This window comes from Canis lupus, chromosome 15 (genome assembly GCF_003254725.2).
Source record: "Canis lupus dingo isolate Sandy chromosome 15, ASM325472v2, whole genome shotgun sequence".
Taxonomy (NCBI): domain Eukaryota; kingdom Metazoa; phylum Chordata; class Mammalia; order Carnivora; family Canidae; genus Canis; species Canis lupus.
The window spans coordinates 13,317,515-13,337,251 of NC_064257.1; the positions used below are offsets into that span (position 1 = coordinate 13,317,515).

The following is a 19,737-nucleotide window of genomic DNA, read 5'->3' on the forward strand; positions in this document are numbered from 1 at the left end:
GCCCGACGTGGGACTGGATCCAGGGTCTCCAGGATCACTCCCCGGGCTGCAGGCGGCGCTAAACCGCTGCGCCACCAGGGCTGCCCAGCACTAATCATTTTAAGAGGCCCAGACCTATGCTGCAAGACTCATGATGTAACCTTGGAAGTTCAAAATGTCATTTCCAGGGACGCCTGGGTGGCTCAGCAGTTGAGCACCTGCCTTCGGCCCAGGGCATGATCCTAGAGTCCTGGGATCGAGTCCCATATTGGGCTCCCTGTGTGGAGCCTGCTTCTTTCTCTGCCTCTCACTCTGTGTCGCTCATGAATAAATAAATAAAAATCTTAAAAAAAATAAAATGTCATTTCCAGTACATTCTATTGGTTAAGCTAATTACTAAGGCCCGCTCTTATTAAAGAGGAAGAGAATTAGACTCTATATCTAGGAGAAGGAATGGCAACATGATATTGCAGAAGAGCAGGTGGCATGGGAAATATTGTTCTGTTCATCTTTGGAAAATGCAATCTACTCTACCCACATGATGTGATAAGCTGGAATGAGTCATGGTCCTTGTTACCTCTAAGCCACTGCACTGGTCCTGGGACTAACCTTTCTGGACTTCTCAAGTAAACAAGCAATGTCCTAAAAGTTTAAGCCATTGTGAGTTGGATTTTCTGTCCAAATTTGGAGCAGGAGGCAAACATGATCAGGGAAGACTTCCTGGAGAAGGTGGGACTTAAACTGCACATTTCAAGGCCATCTCAAGTTCTTACACTTTGGTATCAAATACTCCTAGATTTGAGTTCTATTTCTGCAATTACTACTAGCTGTGTGACTGAGCAACTCTCTGAGCTTCAACTTTCTCATTTATAAAATAGGAATAATAATATTTGCCTCCAAGGCCCTTCTGAGAATTCAGTGAGATGATACATATAGTAAGAGCTTAGCATGAGACCTGATGCATAGGAAGTGATTTTTTTTAAGATTTTACTTATTTGTTCATGAGAGACACACAGAGAGAGGCAGAGGCATAGACAGAGGGAGAAGCAGGCTCCCCGTGGGGAGCCTGACACGGGACTCGATCCCAGGACCCTGGGATCACAACCTGAGCCAAAGGCAGACACTCAACCACTGAGCCACCCAGGTGTTCCGCATAGGAAGTGATTTTAAAATATTATTTATCATGACTATCTTATCAAATTATTAAGAGGCAAAAAAACTAACCCAGTTGGTTTTGTGTTGATCCAATGTTGCTGTTGAGACCACTGAGAAGTGTCAGGAAAGCATTTTGTGGGGGACATAACTGCCCCTAGATGTGCCCCTTCCATCTCCAGGGGCAAAAGCAGAGCTGAAGGTGCTGTGAGCGAGACCAAGGGTGGGGGACTTCTGCCCCGGGAGAAGCTGGATTGTCCTGTACAGCTCAGTGATGGGAAAGAGGTGAAAGTAGCCTATCTCACAGGCTGGTGAGAGGAGCCTGGTCGAGACCCCTGAATAATCACTCAAAACAGTCTAAGGCCCCAAACCTTCTTCTATGGAAATCTGAGGTTGGGATGGGCAACAATCTTTCACAGGTAGGGTGACCAGTTTGCCCTAGTTTGCCCAGGACTTTCCAGTGTTAGCATTGAAAATCTCACATCCTGAGAAGCCCTTTAGTGCAGGGCACACCAGGAGGGTTGGTCAGACCTTGTCTGCAGGGATCCTGCAGGTGGAGCCCTCCAGGATTCAGGGAGTCCTGTGTCCCAGTATAAGGGTTAATATCCTGGCCAAGTAGTCTGTCCCATGGAGGCCCAGGATGCAGAGCCCCCTCCAGGCAACCAGGCTTTATAGCCTTTTAGGTCAGGGGCAGCAGTGGCCCCTCAGTGATCACAGGCTGCATGTCCGGGCCTAGAGACAGAGGATCAAGTATGGAGTAGCAGCAACCTCTCTCCAGCCACAGTTGGCCTGTCTCAGCCCTTTGGGAGATTCACACTTGTGCTCTTATCACCAGTGAGTAACATGAGATAATTTTAGGGGTCATATAAAAACGGAGATCATATAAGAACGGTGATCATATAAGAACAGTGCTCAAGCCTGAGCTATATAGCTTTCCCAAATCATGCCTGAAAACTGAAATAGAACCAATCAGTCTTCATTTGTCAGGTACGAACCAATAGGGACTGTGTTCACCAGAAGCTCTCACCTGACTTGACCTTTACACACTCGGTGTAAAGAAGCCTACAGTCCTTTCCTGCAGAGGAACGAGCCTTGAAAGGTGAAGAAGTGGTTCCTGCAGCTCAGGGACGAGGGAACGACCACAGGAGTCCCAAGACACATTTTGAGGACCTTGCAACTGGGCCAGTGTGGTAATAAGAGGGACAGGAGTTTTGGCTGACACGTCACTGAGGATGATATATTGATGGCTTCTTTTATTCCTGTTTTTCTCGAGAGCCTTTCCAAAATGACAGTTAAGAAATAAGGATGTAGGGATCCCTGGGTGGCGCAGCGGTTTAGCGCCTGCCTTTGGCCCAGGGCGCGATCCTGGAGACCTGGGATCGAATCCCACGTCGGGCTCCCGGTGCATGGAGCCTGCTTCTCCCTCTGCCTGTGTCTCTGCCTCTCTCTCTCTCTCTCTGCGACTACCATAAATAAATAAAAATTAAAAACAAAAAGAAATAAGGATGTAAACCCACAACAATAAAAATAATGAGTGAGGTACCATCAGCAGGGGAGATGCTACAACAAATTTCAGGACAAAGAGAGCAGATGGAAGAGTGTAACTGATGCAGGAGGGCAGAGAAAGCCTTGGCACGGGGCATGCAGAGAAGATACAGCCAAGGAAAGAGGCGGTTTTCCTTGGTGCAACCAGCAGACACAGAGCTCAAATCAGCGGATGAAAGGAGAATCTGCAGACTGGACAGTGCCTCCCCACACCTGGGCACAGAGCACCAGGAGGGCAGTCTACTCTTCAGGTGGGAGCAGGCAGTTTCTGGAGAAATCTAATGTTCCCTGGTAGGGGGGAGGGGATGGGGGAGGAAGTCCTCTGCTGTCATGACTAACTGATCGCCTTGTCAACTGGCGCATGCCAGCTAATCAGCAAGCTCTTTAGTTCTTCATTCTTATTTTTTATTTTTTTTTTTATCTTTTTTTTTTAAATTTTTATTTATGATAGAGAGAGAGGGAGAGGTACAGGCAGAGGGAGAAGCAGGCTCCATGCACCGGGAGCCCGATGTGGGACTCGATCCCGGGTCTCCAGGATCGCGCCCTGGGCCAAAGGCAGGCGCCAAACCGCTGCGCCACCCAGGGATCCCATTCTTATTTTTTAAATTAAGATTTTATTTATTTATTCGTGAGAGACACAGGCAGAGGGAGAAGCAGGCTCCCTGCAGGGAGCCCGATGTGGGACTCGATCCTGGGTCTCTGGGATCACGACCTGAGCCGAAGGCAGATGCCCAACCACTAGCCACCCAGGCGTCCCTAGCTCTTCATTCTTAAATGCAAATGGACACCCAAAGATTACCACATATTTGAGGAAAGCCTCCAAACTGAACCTAAGGCAAACAAATAAAGTGACCCCAGAGGAAATGGAAATGATGCAAGGAACAGAGATCTAGAAAAAGTTTACACTCTATTAATACCCCCACAGGGATTCAGGGGGGTACTGTGTCCATAAAATAAAAACTGGATAATATAAAGAAAAAAGAACCAAACAGAGCTCTTGGGTTAAATATATATATATTTATTATATATTTATATTACATATATATTAACTATATAATTGTATATGTGTATATTAATTATATAATTTATATAATATGTAAATAAATTATATATAATGTATATATAGTATAAAATATATGTAACAGAAATAGAATGTTTTCAAGCTAAGGAAGAGTTTCAGAAAGTGAAATAAAAAGATAAGGAGGTAGAAAATATGAGAGAATGGGTTTCCTAGCTGGCTCAGTTGGAGGAGCATGCAACTCGATCACAGGGTTGAGTTTGAGCCCCACATCGAGTGTAGAGATTACTAAGAAAAATAAACTTTAAAAAGATTTTATTTATTCATGAGAGACACAGAAAGAGAGAGAGAGAGAGAGAGAGAGAGAGGCACAGACACAGGCAGAGGGAGAAGGAGGCTCCATGCAAGGAGCCTGATGTGGGATTCGATCCTGGGTCCCCAGGACCACACCCTGGGCTGAAGGTGGCGCTAAACTGCTGAGCCACCCGGGCTGCCCAATAAACTTTTTTTAAAAAGGAAAATATGAGAGAAAATATAAACTACTTAAAGCATCAATCCAAGAAGTTAAAAATCCAACTAACAGGAATTCTAGCACAGATACAAATGGAGAAGAGGAATTATTTAAAAGTTACATAAGAAAATTTCCCATAAACCAAGTTCATAAAATCTCCATATTAAAAGAGTTCAGTATGTGCCCCCAAAATGAATGACAAGGTGACCCACACTCAGGTACAGTATCTGGACACTTCTGAACACAGGGATTAAAGAGAAGATCTAAAAAAAAAAAGAGAGAGAGAGAGAGAGAGGATCTAAAAGCTTTCAGAGGGGAGAAAAATGAAAATAAAGAAAAAAAGATCACAAAGGAATGAGAATGACTTCAGAATTCTCAGCAGGAACACAGGATGCTAGCAGTCAGCAGAGAAATGCTTCCAAATGCAGGCCAAGCAGAGTTCTCAATCTAGAACTCTATATAGGCTAAACTATCAATCACTAGACTAGAATAAAGACATATGGAGCCATACTGGAGTCAGAGTATTTATGTCCCATGCACCCTTCCTTAGTTAATTACTTGGAGCGTTTTCTCCAGACAACCCTCCAACCCATGGAAATAAGCCATGGAAGAAAAAAGATATGTTCCAGAAAAGACTAGCCCCCGTGCAGAAGCTATGATGAGAGGAATTCAGGCTGACTAGTTAGTGACCAGCAGGTTTAGACACTCGCAGATGAGATTCGAGTGGGAGAGCAGTGGGCCCTGAAAGGAGAGGTGTCGAGGGGGAAGGGGAGGCTGAATGAGAGACTGGATAAACATGAGAAATAAAGGCAGTAAGGAAATAGTAGAAGAAAAAGTTGTGCATGAAATAAAATGCCGTCTAGTAACCACCAGCTCTGCAGTGAATGATACTAACACAATTATACAAAAAAGAATTTTATTAGTTTCTAAATTTTTGGATGCATTTATAAACAAAGCATAAAAGACATGACTGTCTAGCTGGAGACCGAAGAGAAAGTCAGAGATGTGTAGCATGAGGAAGATTCCATCTGCCTTTGTTGTCTGGAAAATGGAAGGGGCAAGAGACCTGAGCCCCGCCTCTAGTGCCAAGAGCACCCCATGACCAACAGTCAACAAGGAAATGGGTGCCTCAGTCTTACAACTGCAAGGAACTGGGTTCTACCAACAGTATGGATAAGCTTGGAAGTAGATTCTCTTTCTCCCAGCCTCCAGATGAGAGCCCAGCCCAGCTGGTTTCTTGATTTCGGCTTTGTGATACTGTGAGCAGAGAACCCAGACTTCTGAACTGTTAGGTAACACGTGGTTGTTTAAAGTCACCAAGTTTGTAATGATTCGTTACACAGAAATAGAAAACTAATACGCCTGGCATGTCTGCCCCCAAACTCCTGTTGTAAGAGATGTTTGGCCTAGTGGTTAAACTGTCAGACTGCAGGCAGGCTGACCTGGGTCAGAACTGTTCCTCTGAGGAGCAGCAGTCGCAAACACAGTAAGCGTTCAATAACTATTGTTCTATTCACTGTCTCTGTTCAGCTCTCAGTCCCTCGGACTCCCGGACTCCCTGCCTCACTCCTCTGGAAAGTTCACCACACCCTCCCCTGCACTTTGTACTTGCTGCACTAATGCAGATCTCAGGCTGTGCTTTCCAGACTATTAGCTTGTGAAAGAGAAGAAATCTAGGCCTGCCGCAGACCCTGTCATGAAGACGGAGCTCTGGGAATGTTTATGGAGAAGGAACATAGAGAAACTTCCTAGAAGTCTGAGCCGCCCAGTGGGGACAACTGCTTAGGGAGTGGTGAGCAATCTGTCGCTAGGGTAGTTACCTGTCAGGGATGCTGAAAAAGACAGACTTCATGACATACCAGGGCCTTTCTACCCTAGCTTATGTGTTGAAGCCAGGATTTTTTTTTTTTTTTTTTTTTTTTTATGATAGTCACAGAGAGAGAGAGGCAGAGACACAGGCAGAGGGAGAAGCAGGCTCCATGCACCGGGAGCCCGACGTGGGATTCGATCCCAGTTCTCCAGGATCGCACCCTAGGCCAAAGGCAGGCGCCAAACCGCTGCGCCACCCAGGGATCCCCCAGGATTTGTTTTATAGACACACTGAGGGGGAAAAAAGTCAGGAGGCAGGTGCTGGGGGTGGAAGACCTCTCAGGTAGGGCTAGTGGGGAAGTTGTTGAGTTGGGCATGAACTCATTCAGTTATTTTAACATGCATTGTTAACTCGGGCAATCCTGCCCTGGGAGATGCTATCTCAGGCTCTGAAAAAGAGATGGGATTTTGACAGCTGCTCCAGGGGGAGAAGCTTTTGGGAGAGGTCACATTATGATTAAGACCTGACAGATCCAGTTCCCAAGCCACGGTCTCAGGACGGGACAGGGGGCTCTGAAATATGTTTGTTCAGCTAGGAGGGAGGAGACAGGAGGAGCTGTGACTGTTTCAGTGGTTTGGGAGAGGGAAAAGGTGAGAATGAGTACAGTGGATCCTAGAAGGTTGAGGTTGGAAATAAGGAGACTCCCAGCTCTGTGCAGGGAGCTGGATCAGGAAGGGGCAGGCTCCTGGGACAGAAGCAATTGACAGGCTGGCGGAACCAAGGGCAAGTGGATGCAGGATGGGTGACGGGTGCCCCCTGGCGGCCACACTGAACAACTACACCCGATGCCAACCAGGCACAGCCAGTGCCCGACTGTTTCACTCAACCTGAGGACCAGAAGGGCCCACTCACCCGCACAAGAGAACCACTTGTTGCAATAAAAATGATTTGTGTGAATGCATTTGTGTGTGGGGTTGTGTGTCTGTGTTGCCTAACTGGGTAGGTGTACACGTGTCTATGAATTTAAGCATGTGTATCTGTGTGTCCGTGTACTGGTGCTGGTGATGGGCACATGTGCAGGTTGTGTGTGCATGTATGTACTACGTGCTATTGTGCAGGCATTGTGAGCACTGGAGCCAGAAGGTGCATCTGTATGTTGGTATGTATTTGTATCTGTTGGTACAATTGCTTGTGTCTGCATGGATGTGTGTTAATGTAACTTTTTGGGCCTTGGCTTTGTTTTCTGTTACACATTGAAATAGTTAAGCTCCATAATCTTATTGTTTGTTTAAAGTTTGCTCTTGGATGCAGGCCTGTTCCAGAATAACTAGCAGATGCGAAAAGCATCCATTATGTATTTTTGCAATTAGCCGAAAACCCAGAAACTTTTCTTAAATAACAGACACAATTCTGTGGGTTGCTTATTGCTAGGAGGCGCCTCCTCTCCCCAGCTCAGGCAGGCCGGCCCTGGGCCCAGCCCTAACCCAGGCCAAGCCAGGGAGGGTTTGCAAACTGTCCCTAGTGAGATGGAAAAACCATTAGGGTTCAGAACAGAACTCAAGGGACAGCTCACAGCAAGGAGGAGAAAGAGGAGAAAAAGAGGAGGGGGTAAGGAGTAGAGCAGCCTCCAAAATCTGAGAAGCTTTTGTCAAACAGCCTCATCTAGCTAGGCAGTTGCCCAGCATTCTAGTCTGGACTCGGCTAAACAGACACAGATAAGTCCACATTCTTTTACCTGCCTTTATGGTTTGTCCATTACATTTCCCCACCTTGTCTTTATGTCTTTATGTTCCTATCTCCCATTGTTTGGTATATGGACCCCACCCTTCACTCATCCTGTCATGCTTTTGCTAGTGCTATTCCTCTCCTCTGATTCAAAACAGGCACCTCCTCACCACCAGCGGTATTACCACCAACAAACTTTGTTGAGTACCTATTCCAGGCTTGGGGAGGGGACCCGGGAGGCAGAAACAGAAGCTTAAAGAAATTTCTCAGTATCTGGGTCCCTGTGGGAAGGCACAGGCTCCCATGATGTTCCTCAGCCTTTCCTCCCTGCTCCTATTAACAGGAAGCTGTTTTGCATGCTGGGTTTCAAGAGAGCCCAAAGAATATGGCTGGGATTCCAGGTGGACCTCAGATTTAGATAGCTACAACTTGAACAGTATGGTCCACAAACCATTGAACCTAAGGGCTGGAAGATTCTAAAACATCCTGCTGAGTAGGCATCCAGGCTGCTTGCACACCTCCAGTGATGGAGAACTCATGTCCTCTATCCCAATTCACTGCTGGGCAGCTCTAACTTTAAAAGGTCTTCTCTTGCTTCCACGGTCCTAGCTGTGCCCTCAAGCCCACACTGAACACAACTACTACATCTCCCTTCAGAAGTCTGGACAGTGACAGTGGCCCCCAGGGCTCTCCTCACCTTTTATGACAGTGGCAGCTGGTGAGCTAAAAGCCACCCTATCATATCAAGTTTGTACCCATCTGACAACTTCTTCAGGAGAGAACATTTGTGATCTTCTTCTAGTCCTTCTCCCTACTCTTTCCCTCCACCCCCTCAGGGGGCTTCAGGGATGGCAGACTAGGCAACTGTTTGTGAGTTCTCATTAGGGTTGTTATCAATTTGTCATTTATCCAGCACAGAGTACTTACTCTGTTAGGCACTGGGAATAAATACCAAGAAGACTTGCTTGGTCCCTTGCCCCAAGATACAAGACTGGGAGTTCCAATATCAGCCTTAGTCACTGTTTAGTATAGTGGTTCTCAAAGCACCAGTATCGCCTGAACTTCTTAAGAAACACAAATTCTTGGGTCATACCCAGATCTAGTGAACCAGCAGCTCTGGGGTGGGCCCCACAAACTGGGTTTAATAAGCCTTCCAAATGATTCTGATGCACCTGAAAGTTTGAGAACCACTGATTCAGAATCACCTGGGGAGCCTTTAAAATGAAATTAAAATTTCTGGGAGTGATGCCTGAGGCACTGTTTGGTTTCTTTTTTTTTTTAAGGTTTAAAAGACATTCAATAAATATTCCACTTATTGAATGAAATTCTATTAAATAGAAGTGGCTCTGAAACATCACAAAATATGACTTTACCTAAGTTTTTGTTAGGAATGACAGCAGAGGGGTGCCTGGGTGGCTCAGTTGATTAAATGTCTGCCTTTGGCTCAAGTCATAAGTGATCTCAGGGTCCTGGGATTGAGCCCTGGGTCGGGCTCTCTGCTCAGTGGTGAGCTGGCCTCTGCTTCTCCATGATCTTTCTTCAATAAATAAATACATACATACATACATACTCTTTTTTTAAATTTTTTTCTTAAGATTTTATTTATTTATTCATAGAGATGCAGAGAGAGAGAGAGGCAGAGACACAGGCAGAGGGAGAAGCAGGCTCCATGCAGAGAGCCTGACGTGGGACTCGATCCCAGGACTCCAGGATCATGCCCTGGGCTGCAGGCGGCGCTAAACCGCTGCGCCACCGGGGCTGCCCATACATACTCTTTTAAAGAATAATTTCTCTCTTCATTTTTTTTTTAAAGAAATATTTATTGAGAGCCTACCATGTGCAGACACTGGGAAACAGAGATGAAAAGAGACATTTTTGTTCTCCTGACACTTATAATCTAGCATGGGAGGTCAACAATAAGTAAACAAAGTAACCTCACAAATTGCAGATCTGTGCAATAGGGAAAATAAACAAGGTAACGAGCTAGTGATGAGGAAGTACAGGCTACCAGAAAGACAGGAGGCAGATCTGGTAAGAGCCAAAGGTCTGGAGTCCAATTCCAGACTTACAACTATCTAACTATAGATTGTTGGGCAATTGACTTGGATTCCTTGGGCTTCAGTTTAATAATTCATGAAACAGGAAAACTGCCATCCCAACCTACATGATTTGGAAAACAAAATGAGATCACAGAGGTAAAAGTGTGCGGTCATTAAAACACTATGCAAAACACAATACAGTTAAGAAACCACTAGACTTGAGCTTAACTGGTGAGTTTGTTGAGAGCAGGAACTGTGTATAACTGATTATGGTATCCCTAATTAATCTGTCTCAAACATATTTTGAATGAATGGCCAACCAAGTTTTTGTAACGTCATCATTTAGTGCTCTCGTCATCTCCTGGTCTGATGACAGGCATATTACCCAAGGAAGATATAGATTTCCTGTAACAAACTCTGATCTCAGTCACAGGTTAGCATCTCTGAAATGTAGCTTGTTAACATGATGTTAGCTCAATTAAGATGGCAGATCCTTTCATGAATGTGATTACGAACTGTAATAATGCCTCCTAACAGTGTGATAACAGTGTGAATCTAGCTGTTATCTGACCAAGTGGCCACAGTCTGTGTATTGTCCTAACAATGATTTAGCTGATGACCATAAATTAAACAGCTACTTTAAGTCATAAACACAAGCTAAACTCATAAATATCCACAAAATTACTCAAACCATAAGTTAAGGATAAATGAAGATAGATGGTATCAAAGGAATCACATTCCTGAAACCCATTTTCATCAACAAAATACTCTTAGAGAGTAGTGGAAATGTGGCCTATGGATCATGAAAACTTTGGACTTTAGATTAGGAAACGGTGTTTAGTAGGAATGATTATGGCTAGAATAAATCGTATTATAGGCCATTATGGATGGAGAACTGGACTGAACCTACTCCTGCTTCTCTATACAAATGGTTTCACTCTCCCTGTCCTCATCTCATCCCATTTCTGAATCTTCCATTAGCACACAGGAGCAGCAGCCTCAAGTCCAGTAGCACACCTTCCTTCCCTAAGGAGCACTTATCCAGACCTAAGTAAAGGCCCCTAAACAGAGGAAGAGTCTCTGCTCAATCATGTTTGATACTGGATATGACATGGACATTCTGACATAGTATTTGATGCCAGGGGGATTTTGATGCAGCTGTTTTAAACTGGTCATTTTGATGTAAGAAGATTTTGACCCAACATGAAAGTTAACCACTAAACTTCAGCATTTTCCCCCCAAATAATGTAAATAATATGTCTATCTTAATCACTACCCTAGTTCAGAATAGGATAATGGTAGTGACTCTTGTACACTACCTGGTAATTAAAAAGAAGGGTTTCCACTTTGACAAGGCTATTTTGATGCAGCCTTGCTTTCAATCATAGATACCCTGACCAAATTCTGGCAGCTACTTAAGAGCCACTTGTGAAACTATTTCTCTATAAAACTAATGAACAACCTACAGTGAGCCATGTACAACAGCTTTGTGCTTTAAAGTACTAACTGCTGAACCAATTCAATGTCTTTTTCCTCTGGTTCTGGAAGCCCTTGGAGCCAGGTGGTTGTGAGACGGCCAGTTCCACCCAGAGTCCTTAGAGAGCTGCAAGCATTTACAAACTGGCAAGGAATCTCAGCCAATTCAGGGATTTTCTTGGAAGTCTATATTGAGTCCACTATAGCAATTTTTCCCCCTTAATTTCATAGAAGCAGCAGCTACTGAGAGTACATTTTTTCCAGAAAGCCTCCTAAAGGGTAAAATATGAATATTCCCAAAGCTCACATGCATGTTTTTTGAATTTTACTTTCTCTTTTTAAATGTGGTTGCTCAACCAAATGAGAATGCATCTGCTATCTTTGCAGAATGCTGCTTAACTGCTCAATTCTACTGTGCAGAAGACACTTTTTAAAGTCTGTCTGGATTATCTACCGTTACAGTTGCGATGTGGTAACCTACCTCTGCAGATGCTTTTCCTCTGGTTGGTTAGAGCATCAAAGGCCAGCATTAGGAAGCTGCGTAAAGTACTTCAAAATATATCATAAATAAAAAATTTTCTTTGGCTGAAGAGCATCACTTAAAGAAATGTTGATTTATGACCCTTATCTCACCCATTCTAAATAGGACAAAATCATTAAACCCTCTTCTTTCATGCCTCAGTCTTAGGAGGACAAAATCATGAAAGAAAAGCCTCTCTGAAGAAGGCCTCAAGAAAACCAGGTTCTGCTCTAATAAGCAGAAATAGCAGAGACCCCCATAAAAATCTGAGTTCTGGTGATAGCTTGGAGCTGGTATGGCTGACCAAGGGTATAGGGTGATAGCCAGAAATTCAACTTCATCCTTTACCTCGCCCTAGGACAGGTAAGCTGGTGACCTGCAGAACATAACTGAGACCCAGAATTAATACCACAATCACAATAACCACACTCATTCCAAGGAAAGCATACCTGGATCCAAGAAAAGCTTACTCATACTACAGTCAGGGGTGAAGAAACAGAAATAGAGGGATAGGTAATTAGGACCATTTTTACCTTTTTTTCCTTGGTACACAATAAATAAGCTATCTTGCTTTCATTAGGAAAAAAAAAAAAAAAAAAGCCTAGAATTAAGGAGTACTTAATTTAGCCGAAGTATGAAGGTAGGCTAGGAAGAAGTGAAATAGCTATATAATAATGATATTAGCCAACAGAGAACATCTGAAGGTCTACCCATATCAGGGTATCAGTTTCAGGTAGAAAACTCTTGGAAGGCAGAGAATATATCTGTAGCACCATGGCTAGTGCAATTAGTATGTGTTTGAAGATGAAGGACCAAACCTCCAGGGAAAAAATGCTGACCCACTTTGGCCAATACTTTCAGCCACTGAAATTGTCTCCAGAGATCACTGGAATGTCAGGCAACCACTCAAATTAAATGACAAAGCCACAAGCCCCCAAAACCCTGCATCCTGAGATACTGCCCGCTGCCAACCTCCCCATCACAGAGACAAGCAATTGATGATGTAGGTAGGTAATGAAATACGCTATACTTGTGCCTAAATCCAAATTACTTCTTAAAGAAATGGGATTAAAGTCGTGCTTTCTACTTAATTCAAGATGTGCAAACATAATACCAGAGCAGAAAATTCTCCTATATCCTGAACTCTGCTTTTGCTGTAAACCCACACGTGAAATATATGATACTTCTCGGTCTTTCAATATGCTTGAGAGAGAACAGAAATCTGAAACAGTAAAGGCCACGGCACAGAATTTATTGGGATTATTTACCAAATAATTCATATACATCCAACATCACTGAATGGAAATAATATTGATTTTTTTTAAAAGCAAGGCTTCCACAGGGGTCTTTCATAAAAGTTAAAAACTTCTTGAAATGGAATGACCAACCTAACGAAGTCAAAGGTAACTCAGTCAAATCCTAAACTCACTACTGCCAACATGTTTTTCTACTCAAAAGCAAACAACAAGCAAAGGCTCATAATTTAGTAATTATTGTTTCTTGGTTTCTGTTCTCAAATGCCACAGAAGGATGTGTGATGAAAGAAAGCAAAGCATCTAGTCTCAGCAGTCTTCTGAGTATCAATATAAATAGATTCCATCTGATTAATTTCTTCATTTATTTGAGTAGGAATATTCTCAAAACCTTAGTCTTAAAAAAAAAATAAAAAATAAATTAAAAATTAAAAATTAAAAAAAAAAAACCCTTAGTCTTTATTTTTGCTTCACACTGCAGTTGTTTGATTAAACCACCAGCAAAGTCCCTCTGTACTGTATGGACTAAATCACTAGAAAAGAATTCATTACAATCCCTTCCAAGAAACCAAAATAATCTCAATACAAATTTTGGTGCTAATATTTTAGATTACTTACAGATCCTTTGTTTCCTAATGGCAAGTATGTTGAAAAATGTATCATTAATAATTTCATAATACACAAAGAAATAAACCTATTATAATGTAAAACAACCATAAATTGCCTTCACTATTCCCAATGACCTTATACTACTACTTTTTTTTTTTTTTTTTTTTTTTAAAGTAAACGCTATGTCCAAAGTAGAGCTTGCACTCAGGACCATAAGATCAAGAATCACGCATGCTCTACCACTGAGCCAGCCAGGTGCTCCTATTCCCAAAGACTTTAAATATAAAATCTAATTACACAAAGACAAAATTCCTTACCTGACTTAATCCTGTATACCAAATAGCATAAGTGCTAAAAATGAGAAACATTTTAATAAATTTCACATTAAGAACCTTGGAAATCACTCTGCATTAGTAATGGCAGAAAAAGATAAGAAAGGGGAAAACAAATTTCTCAGAGATTTTTTTAAAGGAAGAATGGATTTAAGGGAAAATTCCTTTGGACTCTATAACCTTTTTTTTTTTTTTTTTAATTCTGTGCCTTTCAATGCTTCAACATGATGCCTAAAAAGAATATACTAAATAAAAGTAGCCAAGAAGGAAATCAAACATTTATAAGATATATTTATTATTTTTCTGACCAAAGTGCAATGATTTTTAAATCTCCTTAAACAAATAACTGAAAAAAAAAAAGGATTCAAGAAAATAAAACACGAATGGGAAATTAACCACTAGATGTTTTTTACTTCATACCAACCCTACATTTAGTCTAAAAAACAAACAAAAACACTCTGAATGAAGTGTTACTAAAATGCTAACCAAATCATTTACCATAAACCTAATACATGCACTTCAAGGTTCCACTGCTAGGAATTCTGTTAAGATCAGTTTAATCATTAATAACACTATATAATAGAGCATAGGAACACATGTCATTAGATGTGATCCTTGCCTCTTACCCTCAGACTTATGTCAGAATAAAGCTGACAACTCTGCCAGGCTCTGAACCCCCAGTGACCCCAACCCAATCCCTGGAAGCAAAGAAGATGCCCTGTCACACAACTTTGTATAAGTTGTAATAAAGCAAAGCCTAAGTTTTCTTACTTTTCTGTAGGAAATGGTCAGTTATTTGATAAATACTAAAACACTTCTAGGAATTCTTTTTATGAGTTTGTTTACCAAACACATTTTGCAAGAACCGACTACACAAAAAGTTCCTTTGGAATTTGGTCCACAAATTCACTTAACAGGTTGGAAATTTAAAACCTGCAAGAAAACGAGGAAGTGGGGAATCCCTAATCCTAACATGTTGTAATTATTAAAGGGATATACACACATACTAAAAAGTTTTGCTCACAGAAGGCACAAACTATAAAAGGGATATGCTTTTTGAGTAAAAACAAAGAACTAGCTGATATCCTTCTTTGTTTGGTGAGCACCATAGCTAAGATAAAATTAGACCCGAATTTACTCTCTACTCCTATAACCAAAAAAATCTAAGATAAAAAATTTAATTTGTCTTACTATATTCTTTCCAGCCATTAATTGAGATGTAATTATGAAAGATTAAAATTGCCTTAAAAAGGGGTTGTAATAGCAGCTATCAAAGCAATATTCAAGCATGATTTTGAGTTTCCTTTCAGGTTTAGAGTTAGCCTTCTTTGTCAAAAATCTTCACAACTTCATCAAAAACCTGTAAAGGACAAAAATAATAGTAATTTTAAAAGCAGGTATTATTAAAACACTATATGGCTAAGTTCCTGCTAAAAGGTCAATTTTTTAAATAAATTTTCAAGATGTATCATTAAAAAAATACTGTAATTCCTTGGTTTTATCTGTTTTACTTTACACAATGGCATATAATATCATAAATACATAATTGTGAACAACATACATTCAATTTTATTAGTGGTTTCAGGACAAAACAAACTTCTTGATCAGTAGCAATTATTTGATAAAATGTAAACTGAAGTAGCTTATTTTTCTACTTTTGATTCTAAAGCACTAAGTTCCCTGATGTATCACCTCACCTCTATGGGAAGGAGTAATGGATAAAAAACCAATAGAACTGGGGCTCAGTTGGTTAAACATCTGCCCTCAGCTCAGATCATGATCCTAGAGTCTTGGGGTCACTCCCTGCTCAGCAAGAGTCTGCTTCTCCCTGTCCCTCTCTCTTTCTCCCCTGCTCATGCTCACTATCTCTCTCAAATAAATACATAAAATCTTAAAAAAATAAAAAAAATAAAAAAATAAACCTAGAATTATGTGATAAACAAGAAAGGTCCAGAAAGAAAGACTCAGGGAGTCAAGGCGAGAGGAGTTGGATTAAGAGACACCAGAAAAAGCTGCTGGGCACTGAGGGCTTGCATAGCAGTTTAGAAATTATGGATTTTTGGAGGAGGTGAGAAGAGCTAGGTCTGGAAGACCTACTCCCCTGGAGCTCTGTGCTCTGTGATGATAAGTTGGAAGCAGCCTGGGGCCCTTGAGGGGCCCCATTCACATTAGATATTTTTAAAAATGAACATGGTCCAAATCACAGTTCTCAAAATGCCAATTTTCCAGTGCTTGAAAAAAGAGGTTTGGAATTAATAAACCATCCACTTCTTGTGAAGAACAAGTCTCAAGTTGTAAAATCTATTTTAGATGTTATTCAAAATGGAGAAAAAAAATCTCATTTTCCATTTTGTCTCCGGGGTCTTTAAAAGCAAACAAACTAATCTGCCATTTCTCTTTGTCTCCTGCCTACCTACCCCACCGCCCCCACTAAATCACATTTTTACTTGACTTTTAAGGCAAGCTAGGGATACTCACCTCGTCAACAGACTTAGAGGCATCTATTTTCTTGACTTTCCCCATTTCTTCATATAAGTCAATAATTGGCTTTGTTGATTGAAGATAGGTCTGAATTCTGCAAAAGCAGCAAATAATGCTCAAGATTCTAAGTACTCCCTCATTCTTCCCCAGGTTATAGGACTGCTCAGAGCACAACCCAGATCCAACCCAACCGACTCCCTTATCATCTTCTTAGACCAGACATTTTACATATTTAAGCATCCCATTTTCTTTTTCTGGGCAAATTGAGGCAGGTATTTAATCTGCTCCTCAAGTTCCAAACTGAGTCTGAGGTGGCAATGTGTAAATTCTGCAAAGTACCTCTTTTCCAAGCTCTCTCTGTTGTCATCACTTCTACCACTGCTCTTTCCCCTCTCAAGACATCGTTCAATACAGATCTAAAAAGAGAAATAAATAAAACAGTCGTTACAAAAAAAAAAAAAATGTGAATTTGCTGTTCACATTTGCCATTCTTTTAACCTGAAAAGAGAAAAAAGTTTGAAGAGATTACAAAGAACCCGACATTAAAACTAATTTGTCTAATTCATTAATCAACATGCAAAGTCCTTTTAAATTTAAACATGTGGTTCACTTTATATAAACTAGGTTAAATAAGTACAGAGCATAATAAGAATTCATTCATGACTCAGTTTTTCCTGTGTACTTTTTTTTAAAACCGCAATAAAAAGAAGATCTGTATGTGTATGCTTCCATCTAGGATATATTATTAACTTATTAGGTATGAATTACATGCCTCAAACTTTGTTCCATTTTGCTTACTTTTTGATAATTCCATAAATATCCAAATATTTAAGAGTCAACATATTTGCATTTGAATAAAGTATCCCTTATTAATCGTGAATAAACATTCCTTAGTTATAAAGCTGCGGTAACATTCTAAAGTTAACTTTGAAGAATAAGTGAAAACATATTTTTGGGAGTTGGAAAAAGAGTTACATTTTAAAACAACTCAAAGGCTGCAGTAAGTCTCTCCACCAGAGGCACATTTGCAATTCAACCCAAGAATAGCCAACTTCCTTCAAGGCAGTACTTTAGATTCTTATTCTTTCAGGCTGTTGGCATTAATTTAATGAAGTTATATTACAGCTGTCAAACAGTCAGGCCTTCTAATTAAATGATTCTGAGAAATTCATTTAGTTATTTAAAGGTATGTCTGGGTATGTTATTAGAAGTACCAGGAAGAAAAAAGGCTTTCCTGCTTTTCTCAAGATCATTTCACTCTTAGAAGAAAAATTAAACTTTTTTTTCCCAAACCAACCAAGCTATCTTACATGTTTCTTTTTTAGTTTTAATGTCGGGTTCTTTGTAATCTCTTCAAACTTTTTTCTCCCCGCAGGGAGCCTTCTTCTCCCTGAACCTATGTCTCTGCCTCTCTCTCTGTCTCTCATGAATAAATAAAGCCTTTAAAAAAACAAATACTTGTTATTTTGAAAATAAAGCAAATTTCAGGCCCACAAGATTGCTGATGCCAAATAGTTTTTAGTAGTGCAGCCTCAAGATAGTGCTGTTCCATCCATCCAATTTGCCAGTTCAAGTAATATTGTTGCCAATATAAAATGTAAATATAAAAGTCACTTTGTTTTTCTCTAATAGTGACCATCAGTTGCTTAAAGACCATGAGCAGATGAAGGTTTTCATTACCTCATTATTACAGTCAAAAAACAGAACAAAAGACACATCTGCTTTCCCATCCATGGTCTTATTCCAACCTTGAAGGTTGTCTTGATTTCTTGGAAACCCATCAATCAAGAATTTATTCTTCTGAGCATTGGCAGCCATTGTCTGATCCATTTCCTAAAAGAAAAGGAAGATTCAGGTTCAACACATTAACGAAATCCAATTTCTTAAGCCGGGTGAGGGAGATATAAGTATTTTGTTATTATTATTATTCCTTAAATCATCAGTAAAGAGTGGAGGGCGCATAGAAGAAAAAAGACTTAAAGGAAATAATCCAATATACATATACATACACATACAATGTTTTTTTCTGCAGTTTCTAAATTTTTTACAGTAAGCATTTATTACTTTCACATATACATTCACAAAGTTATGAATAGCAGAAAGAAAAAAAAATAAGCATTAACCAGTACCTTTGCTCCAGCTACTAGAGACCCCATCTTGCCTTCCCCTCTCCCCTCCCAAGTCATTTTGCTATAGGAAGAAGTATGCTGCTTCTGCAGGCATTCAGATTCTCCGCAATAATTCAAGTCCAATTGCACAAAGCTTTGGACAAATATAAAGAGACTGCAAGCATTAATTATTAGCATAAAAGTTAATACATTTTTGACTGAAGCTAATTAAATTTTAAATGCCACTGGCTACCCCAAAACACAGGTAGCAGAGGAAAGAATACAAGCAAGGAAGACAGCAAGAGTAGCATGCTTCACCATTCCTAGCCAAAGTCTGAGACCGGAATGTTGAAATATGTGAATGGGAGGTGCAGGTCCCTAGTTTCCAAATCTTCACCACTGCCAGCCACCATGGGGTATGCACTGATGCAGAACTCTGACCAATTCTGGAGCAACCTCTATTCCAAAGCACATCAACATCCAGTCCCCTCAGTGCTCAAACTGCTCCTTGTTTCTCACGAAGAACAAAGGCTGTCAGGTCCTCTAATTCCTTTATCTAAAAGTTGGCTTTATCCCAGCATTTGCTTCTCCAATATCCTCTAGTAATACAAAACTTTCACAGAATATTTTTGAGCCCCTGCTACAGCATTTCTACCCTGATTATGACAGAGGAAGATATCTGAAGAGGTGTGCTACTCACTCAACATACATTTATTCAAGGCCTAATTACCAGGGAACATGAACAGTAACATGGCTCTTGGGAGGCTCACGGTTCAGCAGGTAACAATTACATGTAAGTAAATGTGCTAAGTTCTATGAGGACATAGGAAAAGATGCAATGATAAGACAACAAAATAAAGCACAAATTACCAGGGAAACTGCCCAAGAGAGCTTTATCAGAGAAATGGCAGTGGAGCTAAGTCCTAAATAGCAAAGTGGCAAGCAGATGGGAGTCAAGGTACTCCAGATGATGTAAACTGGATATATAAAGGCTCAGAAATGAGAAAGCATAACAATTTTAATGAATCTGAAGTAAGCTGAGAAAACTGAATATTAAGACACACACAGAGTGGTGAAAGATAGGACTAGAAAGTAGGTAGGGGTAAGATTAATGAAGAACTTATTACACCACACTAAGGAACTGCTCTTTATTCTGGAAGCAACAAAGGATTGCTAAGG

At 40.9% G+C, this 19,737-nt stretch overlaps 1 protein-coding gene across 2 annotated transcripts in view; it reads right to left on the bottom strand.

Moving 5' to 3' along the window:
- Positions 1–14,240: 14,240 nt before the first annotated feature.
- The window catches only part of CMPK1 (cytidine/uridine monophosphate kinase 1), a 31,995-nt gene continuing 26,498 nt past the window's right edge, over positions 14,241–19,737 (bottom strand). For both annotated transcript variants that reach the window (XM_025420167.3, XM_025420168.3), the window contains exons 3-6: positions 18,131–18,283; positions 16,790–16,866; positions 16,448–16,544; positions 14,241–15,329 (exon numbers count right to left, since the gene is read on the bottom strand). In XM_025420167.3, the coding sequence (XP_025275952.3) occupies positions 15,288–15,329; positions 16,448–16,544; positions 16,790–16,866; positions 18,131–18,283 (369 nt within the window). In that variant the 3' untranslated portion in view covers positions 14,241–15,287. The remainder of the gene's footprint in view (positions 15,330–16,447; positions 16,545–16,789; positions 16,867–18,130; positions 18,284–19,737) is intronic.